Source organism: Physeter macrocephalus, chromosome 7, assembly GCF_002837175.3.
Source record: "Physeter macrocephalus isolate SW-GA chromosome 7, ASM283717v5, whole genome shotgun sequence".
Taxonomy (NCBI): domain Eukaryota; kingdom Metazoa; phylum Chordata; class Mammalia; order Artiodactyla; family Physeteridae; genus Physeter; species Physeter macrocephalus.
Genome location: NC_041220.1, coordinates 21977876 through 22000103, shown reverse-complemented (window position 1 = coordinate 22000103; position 22228 = coordinate 21977876). Strand labels below are relative to the sequence as shown.

General features: G+C 38.0%; 1 protein-coding gene across 3 annotated transcripts in view; it reads left to right on the top strand.

Annotated features, from left to right (window-relative positions):
* The window catches only part of SLC39A8 (solute carrier family 39 member 8), a 71605-nt gene that overhangs the window by 28642 nt on the left and 20735 nt on the right, over positions 1-22228 (top strand). For all 3 annotated transcript variants that reach the window (XR_448604.4, XM_007120125.4, XM_007120126.4), the window contains 3 exons: positions 3870-4039; positions 6970-7092; positions 7592-7759. Coding sequence is in view for 2 of the 3 variants with exons in the window: in XM_007120125.4 (XP_007120187.1) it covers positions 3870-4039; positions 6970-7092; positions 7592-7759 (461 nt within the window). In the remaining variant the exon portion in view is untranslated. The remainder of the gene's footprint in view (positions 1-3869; positions 4040-6969; positions 7093-7591; positions 7760-22228) is intronic.

Sequence of the window (22228 nt, the reverse complement as noted above, 5' to 3'; positions counted from 1 at the left end):
GGATTCTTTATATAATAGTTCACTTAATATAGAGCCAATTTTGAGCTCATTCAAGGGAATGAAAAACCAAAATAAAAGCAAGCCAAACTCTGATATTTCAGTGGGCAGATAAAAGAATCTCACTTACCTGAGACCTTACAGTTTGTGATTTTGAAATTGCCTCTCAGGTACTTTATAAACTCATATTGATGAGTGTAATAAACTGATGGTAAATTAAATTCTCTAGGAGATTAATTACATTTTAGCAATAAGTTAATGGTCCAAAGTTGCCTCATTTTTTTTAAGATCACAGAATACCATTCAGTTCAAATAACAGATAAGAATAATAGTATCTTATCCTTAATAGTATCCCTGAAAAATCACACTGTCCAGCTCTGTAATACAGTTGATGACATAAGTCTATGTTCCAGAGAGGTTAAATGGCTTCCTCTAGGTACATACCTGAGGGGGGGTGAGAGCCCAGGGCTCCTGACTCCTGGTTTGCTGATCTTTCATTGTATAACAGTGAGCCAGATGAACTAAAATTTACATGATGTCTACTTACTAACTTAAAAATAATAATAGTAGCATTTATTGAAGAGTTACTATATTACAGGGTCTGAATTAACTGGTTTTATTTCAGTTCTTCTAAAAACTCTATGAAATAGGAGAATTAAATGAGTTTAAAAAGGTGAAGTTCTTAGAAGAATCTTAAACACATTGTGGGCATTCAATAAATGTTCGCTATTGTTACTAATATTCCTTGAAAATGTATTAAAATTCTTCAGAGTTCACTAAGAAGCAGAGAGAAAGGATTTTCTCTGAAACAGATCATTAGAGGGAGTCCTATGTGTATATGGAGAGGTCCAAGGAGTATTCTTACACTAATTCATTCTTGGGTGCTCAGATTGAGTGGGTGAATGAATCTTTTTTTCCTGAATAATGTGCTAACAGTGCAAGAAGGGGAGACTATGCTGTGTCCCTGGAGCATGATGGCTCCCACTCCCACAGTTCCCCAAGTGGTTCTGATGTGCACAGTAATAGTAAGGAAGGCTAGAAATGTTGGACAAGCAAATGAGTTGGTATTTTTTTGACAGAGTTCTGGGCTGCACCTTGAAAATACGGCATTCATTCATTCATCAAGATATGTGTGCTATTTGCTGGGCAACATTCTAGGCTCTGAGGAAGAATAAAACATAGCCCCTGTCCTTGAAAATCTTATAATTTGTATCATGTAGATGAATATATAAGTGATAAAATGATGGTAGCACAAAAGAAATGGTAAGGGGCCCAGATACCTTCAAAGAACTATGGGAAACTTGATGAGCAAGGGATTGCTGCCTGGAAAATCCAGGAAAGTTTCATGGAGGAGGTCTTTGCATTGGCTTGGAGAGCCGTGTGTGAGTTTGTCAGGCAATGAAGATAGAAAAGGTGTTTTCAGATAAAGAAGCACAGTGCAAAGGTAATTCTATATTTGGAAAACATTGTGTCTGCATAAAGGCCACGTTGATAAGGGGGTAAATAACATTGGAGAGGTTGTGTGGCAGTCTGTTGATGAAGGGCAGCTGCAAATAGGGGCATGAGATGATCAGAATTGTGTTTTAGGATAATAGGATTGGTGGCCATGTCAAGTAGGGGGAGGAAGACCAGACAGAAAGCTGTCATGGTGCACCAGATGGGGAGTGGGAGGTGATGGGATGGAGAACGTGGAGTGAGATATCTCAAGCAAAATTCATAGAGTTTGGTCAGTAATTGTCTTTGGAATTGACTGTGGAGAGTGAGAAATTGAAATTGATCCTGCTGTTTCTGCTATTTATGGAGACAGTGGACAAGGGTAGTGAACTAGGATTTCTCAGGGGAAGCTGATGAGTTTAATATGCGTAGTGGCTTTGCCTCTGTTTGGTACTCAAAAACTTCTTTGCATTTTGATTTTAGTTTCCACCTTGTATATATCTTGTCTACCTAATTAGATTATAAATATTTGTTGAATGAATGAACACATGTAGGCTAGTGATGGGATAGAAGACTGTTTGTGTTAAGGGCAACTACACATAGATTATACCATGGAGGAAGAGGTGGGATTGAGAACTTCTTCGAAGTGGAAATGCTAAGGGGAGTGGGTAGTATTGCTTTAGGTGATAAGGTAAGAAATGGGAATGAGGTGAACCTTTGTGAGTCCCTTGAGATGACTCTGGGGCACGGTTAGGAGTCTGGAACTGATAGGAAAGTCTCTGCAGAAGATAAAGGCATGGTCGGTGCTGCGATGGTTCTTGTGGTAACTTTATAATGTTTATTATCTGTCCTTTTCATGTGGTACTCAGCACAAGCTACCTTGTTTTGCTTTGTGTATGTGTGTGCCCTCTAGCGTCCCCAAGCCAAAGGCCCAAGCTCCTTGTTGGCAGGAAGCACAGGTTGGTCTACAACCTAGGCTCCATAAATGTTTGCTAAGGTGGCTTATTTGTAGTTAGAATCACTAGAATAATGGTGAGCAAGCCTGTATTCATGAAGCACAATATAAGATGTTCACAGTTTTGTTGAGTCCCTTGAGCTTTTTAAAAATTAGATTACCTCTAAGGGGTAATGAAGCATATTGCTAATGAATGTGGGCCCTGGAGCCAGACTGCGTTCAAAATCTTGCATTCTATTCACGTGACTCGGGCAGCTGATTTGAACTCCACGTACCTTGGTTTCTCAACTGCATGAAGGAGGTAGTAGTAGTACTTGCTTCGCAGGGTTTTGTGAAGATCAAATGAATTAATACAGGTTAGTCACTTAGCATGGTGCCTGGCACATGGCAAACACGTTCCAAGCATTTGCTGTTACTACATACTCCACTGATAGAGTCAATGAGGAAAGTGCCCCGACATTTAAAAATGTTTTCTGGGCATTTTAAAGAAGCAACAATGCAGAGGCAGCTTTCTAATCTTGCACACTGTCCTTAGCGCACAGTCAGTGGGGCTGCAGGCAAAGCCAACGTCGCACAGTTCTGGGGGCAGTTTGTATCTCAGCCTGCACTGCCACCTGCCCCTGTACGGGTCACAGTCTGTTTCACTCACATTCCCATGTTGTTTTTAAACCATCCCCTCTAGGATAACCGGGGAGATATTGACCTTAGGATGCCATCCGTTCATTTCATTTTAAGGAACATTTATTAAGCACCACTAGGGGGCCAGGCCCTAGGATGGAGACATGAAGAATGTTCCACGTCCCTTTTCACCACTGTCTCCACTCTATGGGATATTGTTGCCTTCTTCCGAGCCCGGTAGGGTGAGTTGTGCAACGTATCCACTCTCTGCTGCTGCCATGTGCTCCCTTCTTGAGTGCTCACCGCCCTGGGGCTCCCTGGAGACCCAGGCAGGGGGCTCAGGTGCTGACTTCCCCGAGGAGGTGCTGTCCACAGGGCCTGCAGACAAATGATTATGACCAGCTCAGTGTCAGCAACTGCGGTCATCTTGAAGCTAACAACCCCACCCATCTGCTTGCCCTCGTCACCCCGTACCTTCTCCCCGAAACCCACACTGGCTCTGTTAGTCCTCTGGAAGGCCTAGTTAAACTGGGCTTTGAGCCGCAGATGCAGCTAGGTAGCTTGGAGCCTGTGGGCCTCGGATGATCACTCTGCTAGATGTTCTTCAAATTTCCTGCAAGCTATAAAAGTCTGTAATCCCATAATGATGACTTAGGACTGAGGAAAGCATAGGCAGTGTTACTATTAATATTTATATGCTCGGTAATTTTCTATATACTGTTCAGTGAGAAGGTTTCGTTGTTTTAAAGAAGATACCTGTTTCAAGCTTTTAAAGATGAAATGTGTTTCAGACTTATTGTACAGTAAGATGTCATTTGGCTCCTGTGCTCTAATTAATTTCTACTCTTTTCCCTCTGATCCACAGTTTGGGGATATGGCTTCCTGTCAGTGACAGTTATTAATCTGGCATCTCTCCTCGGACTGATTTTGACTCCGTTGATAAAGAAATCTTATTTCCCTAAGATTTTGACCTATTTTGTGGGGCTGGCTATTGGGACTCTATTTTCAAATGCAATTTTCCAACTTATACCAGAGGTAAGGAGGTTGGCTGTTTGTTTCTGTGAATAATTGGTTCTTTTAAATGTTTCAGCACTTTGTACATTTTAAGCCTCCATAATTCTTGCAGCATTTTATGGTCTGGTTTATAGTGTTTTGGATAAGAGAAAGCTGAATCACAGCAAATGAAAAAGCTCGTCCCAAGCTGCAGGGGAAGTCAGCGTCAGAGAGAAAATTAATATTCTGGGAGGCCAGGCGCCAGGACGTGCTCAGACCTGCTCTGGGACACCTCGGAAGGCCTTACGACTCTATTCTGTCTCACATTTGGCAAATTTAATTTTTCTACACTCTTTTTATTATTATTTAATTCTGAAGTGCACGCAGTGTCAAATTTACTAAGATATACAACAGAATTCCTCCATGGATCAGTTCGGTGCTTTGTGACCACCTAGAGGGGTGGGATAGGGAGGGTGGGAAGGAAACGCAAGAGGGAGGAGATATGGGGATATATGTACATGTATAGCTGATTCACTTTGTTATACAGCAGAAACTAACCATTGGAAAGCAATTATTCTCCAATAAAGATGTTAAAAAAAAATTCCTCCATGTATTTACTACAGCTAAAGAAGACTAGAGGGTAAATTAGAACATGGTTGACAAACCTTTTCATTCTTTTTGATTGTGGATAAAAATCAATCGAGGGCCGATAAATGAACAGCAGCTTATTTTTTCCTTTGGTAAAACGTATTATTGATCTGCCATCGACTACAGTGTGCTATTCAGTTCATCAGCACATGATATATATGTTTTATTTCAAAGCTATAATGTGGCCATATAAGGAAGAGAGATGGAGTGAGGAGAATAAGTGAGAGGAAAAGAGACAGGAAGGCGAAAGAGACATTAACAGGAAGGAGTCACAAAGGGCAACTAGAGAAATACATATACATGTGGACATTATCTCCCCACTCATGCACACACAAAGATGGAGGGGCAAGCTCTGAACAAAAAGAAAATATACAGTATCACCTTCAGCTCATAAGTTTTAGAAAATTATAACTAAAGCTCCTTTTAGTTTTCACAGCTGTATATGAAAGTGGGGATGTAACTTCTTAAAGTCATAGTGTTTTAAATTATTATTATATCTAGAAAGGACCTAGGAGAACATCTACTTCAAAGCCTCAATTGTAGAGATGAAAAAATTAAAATCCAAGGGGATTAAATGACTTGATTACAGCCATATAATCAGCTAGTAACAAAGCTAGGATGACGAAACAGATTTTCTGATTTTAAAAATTATATGTAATATATTTGATATAGTATTATATATCTTAACTCACCTGATTTGTGGTGAGTCAAATTAAATTAAACCAACTGACATGGTATGTGGACTGAGGATTGTACATTTATGATTTTGAGGTTTCCTGTTTTATTGAAAATGTAATAATACATTAAAATGTCTATTAGGAAAATAAGAAGCTTCTTCAACAGCACTTATAGAGGTTCTTTTGCCTTTCTGTGATAATTAGGGAATTATGGATATGAGCAGAGAATTATGTAAACACTAGAGAATCTATCTTTTTAATAATACCCCCAATTTACATAGTTATTTCTTTTTTAAAAAAATTTTTTAAAATTTATTTACTTTTTATTTTTGGCTGTGTTGGGTCTTCGCTCCTGTGCATGGGCTTTCTCTAGTTGCAGCAGGCGGGGGCTACTCTTCATTGTGGTGCGCGGGCTTCTCATTGCGGTGGCTTCTCTTGTTGCGGAGCATGGGCTCTAGGTGCGCGGGCTTCAGTAGTTGTGGCATGAGGGCTCAGTAGTTGCGGCTCACAGGCTCTAGAGCGCAGGCTCAGTAGCTGTGGTGCATGGGCTTAGTTGCTCCACAGCATGTGGGATCTTCCCTGACCAGGGCTGAAACCCGCGTCCCCTGCATTGGTAGGCGGATTCTTAACCACTGCACCACCAGGGAAGTCCTGATAGTTATTTCTTTTGTGGCAAAATTATTTTCCCTTTGCCATTTTATTATTTTCATAACCACCATGTTAGTTGTATAGAGTAGGTATTTTTATGCCATTTTTGCACAGTGTAAATAGGTCCGGAGAAGTCACTGAAAAGAAGATGTGGCATGAGGTCTCCCCGGAGACAGATGTAGAACAAGAACCCAGGCATTTTCTATTCTAGACTGCTGTTCAGAGGGGGGAACTTTACAATGTGTGGAATGGTATAGAGCTGTGGCTTTTCACGTTATGCTCCCCTGCTATTTTACTTATTTTAAGTTTGTATTTCTTGTCTGCCTAGAACATCTTGACTCTATAATTTCAAACTCCAGCTCTTGTCCTGTGTCCTTTAAACAATGAATTATTTCATTCTCATCATTTGTGAGTGTGTGTGTATGTGTGTGTGTGAGTGCCTGGTATCTTATATCTTTTCTTCCTTATTCTGGGGCTCAGTCCTCGATTTTTTTATCTCTTTAGGACTTATTAGGATCCTCTAAGTTCACGGGGCTCTCTCTTGGGAAAACAGTAATCCAAGTGACCTGCCATATTTGCTTTAAAAAGTTGACTCTGGAAATTATGGGCAAATATATTACTTTTAGAAAAAGTGGATAATCAATGTCTCATCTGTCTTAATTACCCATGTCTAATATTATCTTATAGGAATCAGTGCTGTTTTTTTACTGCTAAAAGTTTACTTTCTCAAGGCAAGTATCGCTGAAGGTGTTATAGCTAGGAAACTATAAGGTACTCTGGGGGCTTTATTTAATAGGACTTCCTCTGGTTATAAGACTTCAGTGCTATCTCTTACAGTTTGATTGCTCAGATTTCAGAGTTTTTGTTTCATGATTTTGGCAGGTAAATTCCCAATATTACCTGGATGTGAAGGATGGACTTAGGACTGTGGTGAAAATTGTTTACTGAATCAAATTAAATTACTTGGTCTTACCTGAATTGCCTTTTTTTCTCCCTTAGGCATTTGGATTCAATCCCAAAATTGACAACTATGTTGAGAAGGCAGTTGCTGTGTTTGGTGGATTTTACATACTTTTCTTTTTTGAAAGAACGCTTAAGATGTTATTGAAGACGTATGGTCAGGTAAATGGACTTTATTTAAAAATGTTTGATGTTTTACCCACTAAAACTACTTTATATAGGCAAATAAAGGCAGGAATTTTATTCTTACAATTATGTGAACAGTTCAGTTATTAGACTTGTGAATGTGAAGAGAGAAAGAAAAGGATCAATATATTGATAAATATAAGAGGAACACTTGATTCTTATTGTAGAATTTGGAGTAAATACTAACAATTTAATGTCCAATAACAGATGCACATAATTTGTATTCCATTCATATCCATCAACATAAGAAGGTATATGCACCCTAACATGAAAAAACAAAAACAGGAGACTCTAATAAATGAAGATACATTTAAAGGAAGAGAAATTTTATAAATCTGAAAAGATTATACTACATACGGAATAGATATAAAATTTTTCTCTTATAAATAAAAACCATTAAATTCTCTATTTTCTTGCCCGTATGAGCCATCTTTGTTTCTTCTTATAACCTTTTCCTCCCTTATTTTTCTTGTAGGATGGTCATACCCACTTTGGAAATGATGACTTTGGCTCTTCTCAAGAAAAAACTCATCAACCTAAAACGTTACCTGCCATCAATGGTGTGACATGTTATGCAAATCCAGCTGTCACAGAGCCTAATGGACACATTCACTTTGATAATGTCAGTGTGGTATCTCTACAGGTATTGTAATTCTCTTTACTGTGTCCTTCACACCATGTGAAGACTGCTGTGCATGCAGCCAGTCAGTATTTTGCACATTTAATTGTATCAGACTTATTCCTGCATGTGTGGGATACGTGGAATGTAAGTTTGTTTCTTTTTCCACTTTCCCTCCGTCAATTTACTGCAAATATGCGAGTTTAGCAATAAATTGTAGGTTGCTGGGTTGGAGGCTTTAGTATTCTCTAAGATTGTTGAACTATGTAAGAGTTACTAAGATTTATACAATGATTTGTTGCAAAATTAATTTAGAGCATTTCTCTTATTTTGCAATTCTTTCGAGATACAAAACCAAAGAATCCCTTTGAGTCATTTTGAAACTGGAAGAAGAAAGAAGACTTGTAAGCTATTAAAATTGTGTTCATTAATTAATTGATTTAGAATTTTCATTCCCATTTTCTAAATAATGTTAATAGGTGTTATTTCTTGAGCAAGTATTATATGCCAGGTAATAAGCCAGCACTTACTTTATCTCATTTACTTTTTATAACAACTATTAAAAGTAGGGATTCTTTTCTACATATTAGAACTACATATTAGCACTATTAGAACTAAAAGTAGGGATTATTTTCTATGTATTAGAATTATTTGGAAATCAAACCCAAATTATGTATGCAAAAATGAGAATTTATTGGAAAGATAGTGGCTATCTAATGGGATAGCTAAGCTATAGGAAGATCAACAACCCTGGAACCATTAGAATTATTAGGACTCCCACTCCCTTCTCTCTGCATCTTAGAGTCATTCTCTTTTTTCACTGTGGACGGGCTCCTTCATAAACGGGAAACATAGCCACTAGCAACTCCTGGGATCTATGTTTTATAATTTCAGCTACTAGAAGGAAATTGACCTGCCTCTTTAAGTCCTAAATCCAAAATTTCTGGCGAGTGTCTCCTTGGTCCAGCTTGAATTAGATGTCCACTTCTAGACTAATCTAAGTGCTTAGAGGGTTGGGCCCTTTGTATGGCCCCAAGGGAATATGGATGCGGTAGAAGAGTGGTTATTAAAAGGGAGACTGGGACGCTAGTGTCATTGGTGTCCACACACGTCTCATTTGACAGATTAAGAAAGTGGAGCTTTGGATGCTAAATAACCTCTCCAGGGTCTCTCAGCTCATAAATGACAGATCCAAAAGCTACAAAGTTATATACAATATAAAAGACAATAATTAAAAATAAAATCAGAAGGAAGTCAGCTAAGAAAAAAAAAGCAGAAAAAAGATATTTGGAAGAGGTTATTAACGCAAATCATCTGAGTTTCCTTCTGGAAAGAAAATATGATTGGTCCTATACTCCTTCCCACCCGATTAAGGAAAATCTCAGGAGGGATTGAAACGGCAGTTTTATGTGAGCACTAAGCTAAGAGAGGAAATTATTTCTTGCAATATAACGAATGATGCTTTTAGGCAAGACTTTGCAAAGAATATGTAAATGTTCAAATAGATAATTTCCTATACTAATTACAGCTAACCTTTATTAAATGTTCAAGGACTATGCCTAGAACTTTAGATGAATGATCTCATTTGATCCTCATAATAGCCTAGGAGACAAGCACTCTTATAATTAGGAGATTGTGGCTTAGAGAGGTTAGATAAACCCAAGGACGCACATCTCCTAATGACGAAGCTTCTCTCAGGACTGAGGCCATCTGATGCGGAAGCTTGCACCCTTATACGCCTTGCTGGACTGCCTTCATCACGTCACTGCTCTGCTAGGATCAAGATGATAACATTAACTCTTAATAAATATTAAGTTTTGTAGAGGGAAGAAGATAATTTTGGCCCATGGTCAGTGCTTTCTGAGAACAAATAAAATTGATCTGCTCAAAAGTTTGACTTTAGTTTTAAAGTTTTAGGACTCCTGGTTTCTGATTCACAGTGGCCAGAAGACGTGTTTGCAGTAAACACAAACACGGTGGCAAAGGTGGGGTCCTAGACATGATCCAGTTTTACGTAATTTAGAAATAGCAATCAAATGGCCCTTCTTTCTCTGCTTCTGGTAGTAGTGCTAATATACAGGCTTTCATGCATTTATTTAATAAACATTTATTGAGGATCTGCTCACTGTCCTAGGCACTGGGGATTCAGAAGCAAACAAATTCTTGTGAAGCTTATAGTTTATTCAGTCGAAATAGATAATACAGAAAAGAGTAAAACAAGAAAATATCAGGTAGCGTTAACTATTTTTATGAAAATAAAACATGGTGACGTGGCAGTGACATGTGGAGGCTTCTTTTTTTTTTTTTTTTTTTCGGTACGCTAGCCTCTCACCGTCGTGGCCTCTCCCGTTGCGGAGCACAGGCTCCGGACGCGCAGGCTCAGCGGCCATGGCTCACGGGCCCAGCCGCTCCGCGGCACGTGGGATCCTCCCGGACCGGGGCACGAACGCGCGTCCCCTGCATCGGCAGGCGGACTCTCAACCACTGCGCCCTAGGGAAGCCCGAGGCTTCTTTGATATATCAACAACGGTCCCTTAAGAGGTCAGCGGAGAATTGGATAATGAGAAAGAAGAACCAGCCATGAAAATATCTGGGAAAATAATGTTCCAAAAGCTTTGAGAATAATCAGATGGGTCCCATACAAGGGAACTGGAGGCTGAATGGCGCTGGATTTCCTGACATCAGTGCTGGAGACCAGTGGCACAGTACCTTCAATATTCTGAACAGAGGCAACTGTGGAATTGTAAACCTGGGTAAACTACCAGTCTAGTGAGAGAGCAGAAAGAAACTAGGAGTCTTGAAATCTACTTGGAGGAATGAGAAGTCCACCTGAAGTAGAGAAGGTGTGTGCCAGGATGACAGCCATGAACCAGGCCTTGACATGAGCCACATGCAAAGTCCTGATGCTAATTTCCTCTGGGGACTATTTTCTGGCCGTTTTGGTTGTAGGTATAATCTCTAGTGAAGAGAGATTTAAACAAATTGAGCAACACACTGTTATTTTCAGTTTTCTCTTCACATCGCATTAAAAACAAAGGAAAGAAGAGACATTTAAGAAATGCTATCAGGGTCCAGATATTGCTTTAAGAGACAATAGGTAGAGAAATATGAGTGATGCTGATTTTAAAAATACAATTAGAATATTTTCTAGTATTTTATATGAGGAGAATATATTTAACCTGGGTGACCCCATTACAATGATTGAACATGACGTGTAAAATTCATGGTTTGTTTCGAAGCCCAAGCATTGCCCTGAGAATTTTGTTGACGATTCCTGTTTTTACTGTTTTGACACAGTGAAGTTTTTCCCCAATTGAAGATAATAAGAAACCATCTAAGAGTGAGTTAAGAAAAGTAGTTTAATTTGACATTGCTATCAAAAGAACACAAAGTATATGGCAATCTGGATTATAAGAACATGATTCTTGGTTTTTCTGGAATATAGGAAGAACAAAAGAAATGTTATAGAATAATTAAAATGCATGACTTAGGGGTGTCTTTATCAATATTCATCCAGACAATTTTGGTTCATCACCGAATACTCAGAAATGCAATAATGTTTAAGTTTAGTTGCCTTTGGTATTTTGTCTATATTCACTCATATAAAAACTATAGTTTTACATGTATTTTTAAAAATTTTATTGCCATGGAAGTGAATTTATCACAGTATGAGCATAGAAGATATTTTATTTAACAGTTTGTTAGCTTGATTATAACTTTTAAATATTTAGACAAATGGTGTGAAGCTTCCTTAGTACCCTTGTTCCAGTCTCAGTAAATGTTTGCCCCGCAGCTGTGTGGCACGTGTGTGCGCGTTGCTGTGGGCATGTAGGAGCAGTCACGTTCTGGGGGAAAGGTAGCAGTGATAGAGGCATAATAAGAAAGCAGTTATGAGGGACAAACTGGAGCTCAGGATTCCATTTGTCCAGTTATCCCGTTATTGCCTCTAAGTAACATTTCACATCTCACCCTGTGACACTTGCTCTGTTCCTTTCTCTCTCTGACTACTACGCAGACACAGGGAGAAGTCTTTGCAGTAACTTTGCAGCCAGGTGGGTCTTTTCCCCCTGAGCCTACAGCTTCAGAAAGACTGTTTAATAGACGTTGATTCCTCAGGAATGTGGGGTACTTCGGGGAGTGTTAGCTCTCCAAGGCCACTAGAGGGCCCATCTAGCTCATTCCTCCAGTAGTACAAAATCAGTATCTTCTTCTAAATGAAACCTCCTGTGCTTTCATTTAAGAATGAATGCTATTAAATATGAAGTGATAAGAGCCACTTATTCTTCCTAATAGAAGAACAATGAATATCAGCCATTTTTAGAAACTGACTATTGTGAATTTTATGTTTAAAATCGAGGTGCAATGAAGTGGAATTTAACTGCAAAGTGTGGTGATGTTATTACTTGGTCAATAACTGAAAGGAAGTGATGCTCTACAAATATAAAGATAACATTTTTTGAGGTGCTTGGGGTATCCACGAGAGTCCAAGAGATTTTAAAAACACTTCATTCATTCAAGTATTTATTGAGTACCTAATATTGTACTTGGCATGATTCTAAGTACTGAGAATTCATCAGTGGGGCAGAACAGACAAACTTTCTGCCCTTCCATAGCATAACTGAAGTATTGTATAATATACTAAAATATTATACACAGAAGTGGAAAGCATCCTTTTTTTAAGTCCAAAAAAACCAAATCAGAAGCTCTGTGTATATGTGTGGGGCTTGCCTATTGTTCTTTTCTCTTGCGTGATGGGTTTTTCTCCATTCTTGCCCAGAGGTGGGAAGGATGGTGTCCATTCCTGGCTGCCCATATTGGGAAGGAGGGTGGGAGAGGAAGAGGTTGAAGCATTGTGAATATCTGACTTGATACCCTTGTCTTCAGTACTGTATTTCACTCTAGCCTTCAGTTCGCTTTGTGTCCTTGAATCGAGGGCCTCTTCTGGTTCAGTTTCCCCGGTGGGTAAATCTCTAGTCCTCATTTGGCGTGGCTGCCTTGCTGAATTGGTTTGGGAGCAATAATCTGGGGTTTTTATTGCTCCCTAAATAAATTTACAACTGATTTCCTTTTTTTAGTTCCACTCTTTCTCTTCAGGGGCAGTTGGCGCCTCCATTCTCTAAACTTTTCTGACGTTCTGGGCCCTGCATCACTTTGTTTCTTTTGACTTTTTTCCTCTGTGGAGTCAGAACTCATCCTCCTCTTTTCATCCTCCAAAATAAATATCTCAGCGCTCTCATCTTCCATTCTTTCTGTCCTTGTGACTTATGTCATTTTTAGTCTTTAATTTTAGGAAGTCTCAGGAGGGACTAGAGAAAAATATGTATGTCTAGTGTGCCATATTTCACCAAAGACCTATTCACTACTTTAAATCATATAGCTATTTTTTAACACATCTTTATTGGAGTATAATTGCCTCACAATACTGTGTTAGTTTCTGTTGTACAACGAAGTGAGTCAGCCATTTGCATACATATGTCCCCATATCCCCTCCCTCTTGCGTCTCCCTCCCACCCTCCCTACCCCACCCCTCTAGGTGGTCACAAAGCACCGAGCTGATCTCCCTGTGCTATGCAGCTGCTTCCCACTAGCTATCTGTTTTACATTTGGTAGTTTTGGAATATCACAAGATTTAAAAACAGAAATCAGTTACTTCCTTTTATGGGGTTATACTTACAATTAGTTGAAATTGAAAATGATACATATAATAAATTATATAAGAAGTGGTTTTCATTGGTCTTGATTGACAGATGCTTACAAAAAAGCTGGTTGAATTAGAGGCAAACATTGCCCCTACACAATCATGAGGAGGGATTCTGAGTGCACCTTGGTTGTTGGTGGCATTTGTTTTCTCACTGGATCCATCTCCATGCTTCCTTGCACCCCACAGACTATTTTATCAGGCTGCAGTCTGTGTGTTTTGAAAGTCATAAAAATTTGTACTTGAATCTGCTCTGAGTTTAGCCCACGCTTTACTAAGTCCACTTTTATTCATTTTTAGTGAACACCTTTTCACATTTTCAAGAATAACTGTTCCAAAAAAATTTTCATTACTCCACAAAATTCTCACTACAACCTTTTCTTCCTTTAATGAGGAGACTGTGAAGATTATTTGGAATCTCTGTGAACTTTGCTGTCTCACCCCATCTGTTACTTCCTGAAAAGTGCTCTGTGCATCTGCTCTCTGCCTTCCCTTTTGTGTCAGAACTTGTACCCTTTCTCTTTTTTTAAGGCCAGTTTCTCCACATGTGCTCATCCTTCCCGTGGCCTCTTCCTGTTTCATTTATCTTTCCTGAGTCTTTCCTTCTCCCCATGTCTACAAACATTGAAAGTCTGCTCTTCCTTAAACTATTCCTTTTTCCTGACTCTGCTGCTCCCTAAGATTTCTCAAATCTTCTCCTTCTCCACACTGTCCAGTTTCTTGAAACATCAGCTAATACTGAAATAATATGTGTCAGACATCATCTTAAATGCTTTACATATATTAACTCATTTACTGCTCAGAGTAACAACTGTATGAAGTGAGTACAGTAATTATCTCCATCTTAAGGATGTGAAACTGATATACAGAGAAGTTGAGTAACTTAGCCAAGGTCACATGGGTACCAAGTTAGGATTTAAGCCCAGGCTTCCTGGCTCCTGGGATGGTTAACCATTACCCTGACTACACTTCCTGTTATTTCCATTTGCTGACTAGTCTTTACGTGCTCCCTCCTCTTATTCATTATCTCCTCAAATGTTTGTTGTAATTCAAAAATTCACTACCTATTCTCTGAAATTTCTCTCTGGAATGATACAAGTGATTTTTCTAGGCAGCAGGCTGTATTCTTAACACTCATTCTCATCCTTTCTGAAGCATTCCTGTAGTTTAGCACACATCTGAGTACCTATTATTGGCTAAATGCTAGGAATATAAAGGCAGATTTTTTTAGTGGAACTTATTTCCTCCCTCTTGGAATTACTCATTAGATAGTTTCTGTGACATGATACTATTTTTCTCCTGCCATTTTAGCTACCATTTTCTTGGTGCTTTCTCAGAATCTCCTTTTCTTTGCAGAACAACTGGGAGGAGGAAGCAAGGGTTTTGGAGTTACATGGGGCCAGTGTTAATGTCTCGGCAGTAAAATATGTTGCGTGATTTGGGGAAAGTTAGTTAACATCTCTGAGTCTTTGTTTACACATCTGTAAAATGAGGAGCAAAAATCCTTAAATTAATAAGTTTTTGTGAAAATTATTTACTGTAGGCCAACTATGTAACAATGTGTCTGACATCATATGCACGCAATCAATAGATATTTCCCTCCCTTTTCTGTTCACCAAATTTTTTTCTTCGCTTTCCTTCATTTTTAATCATAGTGATCTCATCAAATCCTATCGCTTCACTTTTCATTCCTGTGGGATTAACTTTTAAATCTATGTGCATAATTATTTACAGATCATCATTTAGAAGAGGGCTTCTTATACTAAGCCATAAAGGCTTTTGAAATGATTTGTATTTTTGTCAGTGGGATAGAGTACCACAATGAAAGGATAAAAACATATAGAATTCCATGCTTTCTCATCTTTATTATTTACCCTTTAAAACATTTGAGTGCCTTTCCTAGAAATTAAAGTTTGATTTTTAAAACTTGAAGGCTATTTGGTGGTAAAGACAACTTTCTGAATTCAAATGCCTGCAAGCCTGCCATTGACTTCTGTCAGCTAGACTAAGAGAACCTGAAACATTTACTCACCCTGGAATAAAACTTTAAAGTCCAAAGTAACTTGCCACTTGAATGATATTATCAGTTTTTGCATTGCAGATTCTCTATCTGAGTCGTTCAGCTACACACTCATCCATCCAGTTGTATCTGTCACACTCTGACACATTCAGTTCATTTGAAAGGACATGAAAATAATGACACCTTAATTATGCAGGGAAGATATTTGATTGTCGTGTTATTGAAATAATTGGGCTGCATAAAATCTTTTAAAATTGAATTAAGAGTTGTAGTTAGTGCTGTTAACTTTTTAAATCTGGATACGGACATTTTATACAGATACATTCTAAAGATGAAAAATTTAGTGATACAAAATGTAAAAATGGTAATTTGAAAGGTGAGATAGAGGACCAGTGAATCAACTCACATGACTAGAGATAGTACCTGCAATCTAAATGAGATCAGAACTAAAGTGGAGAGGTTTGGAATGTCAACCCGAGCAACTTGCCAGAAGGGGGAACTATCCATTAAGTGCCACGTTTGCTCTTCCAGATAAGACCATGTCCCAAATACGTAAATTTGGCAGAAACATTTTAGTTGATACCAAGTGTGAGGAGGGATTTAGGGTTATCTGTTGTTCCTTATATTAGCCAGTCATTTGGCCAGCTAAGACATCCCTGTTTTCACACAGGGAGGCTGGTAGCATCACCATTGACACAGCAAATTCATAAAAGAAAGAGTTTGTACTACCGACTCTTAGGTCAGCTGGGAGAATCGGATAAGGTAATGTACAGTACGTGAAAGTGCCTCGAAATGTACCCAAATCCGTACTATTTAGTCTATTTGAAGGACAAACAGTTGCTTAAGGGTCTCAGTCAGGGACTGCTATGATATCCAAATGAAAAGGGAATATTTTAGTTACTCATAAACATTTATACAGTTAATACTTTTTGTAGCGTTTATAATTTTAATCCACTTGTATGCAAACGTAATTAAAACGTTATGAAATTTTGAGTTCTGGGTATAACTTATAGAGTTTTAGGGTTTTCTTTTGCCTTTGTAAATGGACCACACACACAATTTCATTTCTGTTAAATAATGAATATCTTAAAGTAAAAAAAAAGAAAAGAAAGAAAAGGCGTTCAAAAATGAGACATTCCCAGAGAAGTCTTCTCAACCTCCCTAGATACTGCCAGAGAAATCCTGACTGATTTCTGTCCCACATACTGTTTGCCAAAGAATCATTAAAAAGTCGCTCAAAAAGAGTACTACTCATAGTGGGTGGACAGAAACCTTTTGTGAGTTATCAGGATCAGATGCCAAAAACTGCTTGGTTTCCAACTTGATTTACAAAATGCAGAGTAAGAGAGAAAACAGAAGATCTGTTTGATGTTGGTGGGAAAAAAAGAAAGACATATTTGATAAGAGTTCCAGATAGTATTGGCCTGTCTTGGCAAGAGTTGGTCTTCTGGGATGGAAAGACCGAAAATGAGTGCATGAGCCTGTGTTTCAGAAAAAATTATAGTGTGATTAACAGAAATGAAGCAGTTGGAAAGAGAACTCTGGAAGAAGGAGGGGAGGAGGAAAGATGATTACTTTTTCTCTAAATGAAAACATTTTTTATGGAGGCAAAACATATGTATGGAAAAGTGCACAGAAAAGAAAATAATTTATTATATACTATGGATGCCTTAAGGCACTAGGGCTTAATTGTCTCCCAGAAACTCTGTGGGAAAGGTTGGGGTACATAGCTAGACTTGTAAGAAATGGGTCATACAGTACGCACATATGTAATTTTATTCAAGAACAACAAGTTGCTCTCTAAGCTGTTATGCTTATGTACACTCTCAGCAGCAGCACAATTCACATTTTCTCCACATCTTTAGCAATTGTTGGAAATTTTAGACTTCAAAAAATCTATTGCTTATTTAATGAATTTGGAACGGTATCCTTCTGTGATTAACCTTTGTATGTTTCTGATTACTAGTGAAGTTGAGCATCTCTTCACATGCTTATTGGCCATTTTACTTTTGTGTTTCCTGTTCATCTGTGTCACACATTTTTAGTTGAGTTGCTTATCTTTTTTCTTATTGATTTGTATGAAAGAAAATTTACTCTGAGTCTTGTTAAAATGGCAAGGAAGACTTTATTCAAGATTATAGAGATAGGGGTCAACTCTATTACAATAGAGTAGAGAGATGGGGCTCAACTCGGAATATAGCAAAGACAGCTGAGGATTTATGGCTAACAAGCAGAGTGAGGGTGTCAGTGGATAGAGAATTACTAAGAGGAGGCATCAAGAGTAAGAGGGATCCCTGTTAAACCAACTTAACAGCATTCTTGCTAAAGGCAGGCCAAGATGATCAGATATCAAGAATATGGGGATTCTTACTAAATTGACGTAGCAGGATTCTTGCTACAACTGGACTCTGGAAGGAGGGGCAAAGAAGCCCATGAACGAGGTCTAGTTGAGAACAGGGTTTAGAGGATACTGACTAAAGTTTAGTCAAGGATACTCTTTATCATTTGTAGGTGTTTTGTATATATTCTGGATGCTAATCTTCATTGATTAAATGGATTGCAAATATATTCTCAAAGTCTCTGACTTCTCTTTTCACTTTGTTTATATTTTATTTTTTAAAAGTTTTAATTTTAATGTAGTCAAACATATCAATACTTTTATTCAAGCTTTCTACATTCTGTATTTTGTTTAAGATAGCTTCCCTTTGCCAAAGTGAAGAAGATATTCTTCTGTATTTTTTCCCAAAAGGTTTAATATTCCATGTGGAATTTATTTTTGTATATAAAAAAAGAGACACTTTTTGCTTTCTGTATAGATAAGCAGTTAACCTAGTTTCTTTTATTGACTAGATCATCTTATCTCTGCCATATGTCAAGTTTCTATATATAAATTTGTTTATATCTAGACTTTTTATTGTCTCTCATTTGTCTATTAAAAAATTTCTGCCTTATTACCACAGTACCTTAATTATTATAATTTGTAGTGAACATAGAATGCCCCAAGACAAGGCTCTTCACCTTGTTGTTTTCACTGAAAGTTATCTTTGTTCTTCCCTATCAATATTTTGGGGATTTTTATTGACATTGCATTGAACCTAGAGATCAGTTGAGGGGCAGCTAACATCTTTATGAGATTTCAGATTTTCTTTGTTTTGTAATTTTCTATAAAAATGTCTTTAGAGTGTTCTGTTAGATTTATTCCTAATTACTTTGTAGCTCTGCAAGTATTATACCTGTATTGTTTCCTATTCCATTTTCTAATTAGTTATTATATAGGAGTACATTGAATTCAGTATATTGATTTTAAACCTGCAGTATTGCTGAACTCTTCTGCAATTCTTTGTATTTTATTTATTTACTCTTTTGAATTTTCTGTGTAGATGTCAATGAGCAAAGAAGCAAATTTTTTCGTTTACAGTTGTTATAACTCTTTTTTTCTTATTACAATGGCAAGGCTTCACAGGATAATGCTGAGTAGAAGTAGTGATAGCTGGTGTTTCGTCTTGTTTCTGACTTTGATGGTACACTTCTAACTTCAGTAGGTTGCTGGCTTTAGTTTTTTGTTTTTTTTTTTTCAATAGATACCATTAATTAGATCAAGAAAGTTCTCTCATATTCAGAATTTACTAAGAGTTTTTCTCAATGTTGAATTTTATTGGAATTTTTTTCTTTTTCTGTACTATAAAGTATGGATAATCTATACTTAGTTAATTTTTTTACTTTTTAAAAAAATTTTATAAATTTTAATTAAAAATTTAAAAAAATGCTTGTTATTTAAAAATTTTAGAAATCCAGGAGGAAAAATGTATCTCTGTTAAGGATCTGTAGTGCTTCTCTTTTTCTGAGAAGAATTTCTTTTTTTACTTTTAGAATTGAGGACTCTTAAAGCAGAGTGAAAGACTAAATGAATAAATAAGAATATTTTCTGGCAAAAATTGTGTCATTTCTGAACTACAGTATTATTCAGTAGGTGTTAATTGATTAGTAACATGAAAGTTAGAGCAACTTTGTCTTGTCAAAAGAACTTGAGCCAAAATAATGCCATTTGCAGCAACATGGATGGACCTAGAGATTGTCATACTAAGTGAAGTAAGTCAGACCGAGAAAGACAAATATCATATATCACTTATATGTGGAATCTAAAAAATGATACAAATGAACTTATTTACAAAACAGAAACAGACTCAGAAACATAGAAAACAAACTTATGGTTGCTAAAGGGGAGGGAAGGGAGAGGGATAAATTGGGAGGTTGGGATTAACAGGCACAAACTACTATATATAAAATAGATAAACAACAAGGACCTACTGTATAGCACAGGGAACTATATTCAATATCTTGTAATAACCTATAATGGAAACGACTTTGAAAAAGAATATGCATATATGTTTACACACACATATATCTGAATCACTTAGCTGTACACCTGAAACTAACACATCATTGTAAATCAACTATACTTTACCACTAATCAGGTTACTTTACTTTTCTAAAACTATTTCTTTTCATCTTTAAATTGGCAAAAGTCTCTACCAATCAGGATTATTACAAACGAAATGAAATATTTTAAAAGTAATGAAAAAGTACAGCTATGAAGTAAATATTAAATCTTATTACTACCACGTCCATACTACCAAACATGACCATCTTCCTGAGAAGTTATGGGAATTAAGTGAGAGCAACAATAGCCAACCTTGTGTGTGGCCTCAAAGCCACAACGTTCTCTATTTCAATGGCAGAATATTGATTGAGCACCTCTTGATTTCGAGTAGGAAGCTTGGTACAGAGTTGTGGGCTCATATGTCAGGTTTATAAGCACAAGTCAACTGGAAGGAGGAAAGCATTTTATGCAGTGGGTTTTCTGTGAAAATATGGTGGGATACATTTTGAAGGTTCAAAAATAGATGGATTACTTCAGTGCAGGAGCAATTTATAGTCAAGAGTTATATTAATGAAGGTTTCCAGAAGAGTTGAGAACAGGGTTTTCATGGAAGTTTGCAGAGAATAAAACCAAATAGCAAGTTTGAATAAAGAATAGGAAGGCAGTTGAATTTTGAGGCTGATTTGCTTTCCCTTTAGACCAAAACTTCTCAGTGTCAAAGTTCATTAGAAGACACTTTGGTGCACACAGTCCCATGCAGCAGGCAATGCTGTCCTCAGGGACATTGGAGAGGAATGTAGAAGAAAATGGCCAGGGGCTGGGGTGGGATGGAGTGATGCTATGTTTCCAGCAGTAAATAGAAGAAACCTCATAGACCTTCAGTATACTGCAGACCCTCCTTGATAATATGTCTTTGTTTGCACTGCCCCAGCACAGAGTAATGATTGAGAATAATCAATCAGCTTCCATAATAATAAGTTTATCTGAAGATGGAGAACTGCTGTGTGTGTGGGGCAGGGGGAGAGAAAAATTTGGAAGAATTTTCAAGAAAGTAGAGTTTGGAGGTTCTGCCCTGACAGCTGAAACTATGGCCAGGAGGAGAGGTCTGAAGGGTATTTAGAATGTGCTGTGTGTACTGAGTAAGGCTTTCCTCGGTGTTTTCAGAAAGTTCTTAGTAAAGAATTTATAAATTTTCAATGCTTCTGAAGTCAGATATAGCTACTTTTTAGGGATTACTTTGCTGCAGTAGGCTCTAAGGAGAGGAAATGCCAGATTTAATAAATAGATGCAGAAAAAGACTAGAGAAGTCAATTATTTCAAGGGGTTTGTCACTGAAGGGAAGAAGAATGAGGGAGAACAGCAGTTCAGGGGAGGATCAGGATTCAGGAATTCGTGAATCTAAAGGAGATTGCAGACAGAGAGGAAAGGCTGGAGTGGACAGCGGGAGGTTGGGGAAGCAGAGAACAATGGAAGTCCTGGCAAGAAGGTCTGATGCAGCAGATTCTTAGAGAAGAAACTAAAAGGGAATTAGAATACGAGTGGAACTGCTGATCTTCAAAAGGAGAAGGGTTTTTATTCTAAGATCTAGTGGAAGGTGGAGAATGTGTTTGTGGGCGGAGAGGAGGGCGTGTGTCAGATGCCTCCATCTCAGGCAGGTGGGAAGTAGCAGTAAAGAGCATGGGGTTGGCGAAGAGAGGAAAAGCTTGGAATAGGTTCTCTGTTAATGTAGTTAAGAGGTGATTAGAGATGATAACAGAGTGCTGGGTAGAAAGGCAGATTTCTCAACCTTGAGCCTGTGTGCTTACTTTCAGGGGTGGAAATGTTGACCTTTACATCCTGGACTCACAAACTCAAGCAATACTCTGCATGGGTGCAAGGCAGAGATGGTGATACTCCACCTGGGTAGACTCCCACACTGTTGCAGACCCCGAGAACAGCACGCCTGCAACCTTTGGAGGGTTCTGGGAACCAGGGGGTCACATATGAAAGTAGCCTGCTCCTGTGTGCGAAGTTCTAGAAATATCGTTTTGCGCTCCGCCTTCTGAAAGCTGTCCCCGCACAGATTTTCTTTTCTCTGGTCTGTGAGCCATAGTCAGTGTCCGGTAGAGCAATCCATCAATAAGCATGTTAGATTCTGTTATCTGTCACTCCTGAATACTTAACAGCAATAATTGTGATGGTGGTAGCTAGTGGTGTGATGGTGGTGGTATAGATCTTGTGCAGGGAATACACTCAGTACTAGACAAATGTTATTCATGTACAACCTCGATTGGTAGGTGTGATTATCTCCATTTCACAGATAAGGAAACTGAATTTCAGAGAGGTTAGGATTTATTTGAAATTAGATCTGTCAAACTCAAAGTTCTTTTACCAAAGCCAAGTTGCTTTCTTATG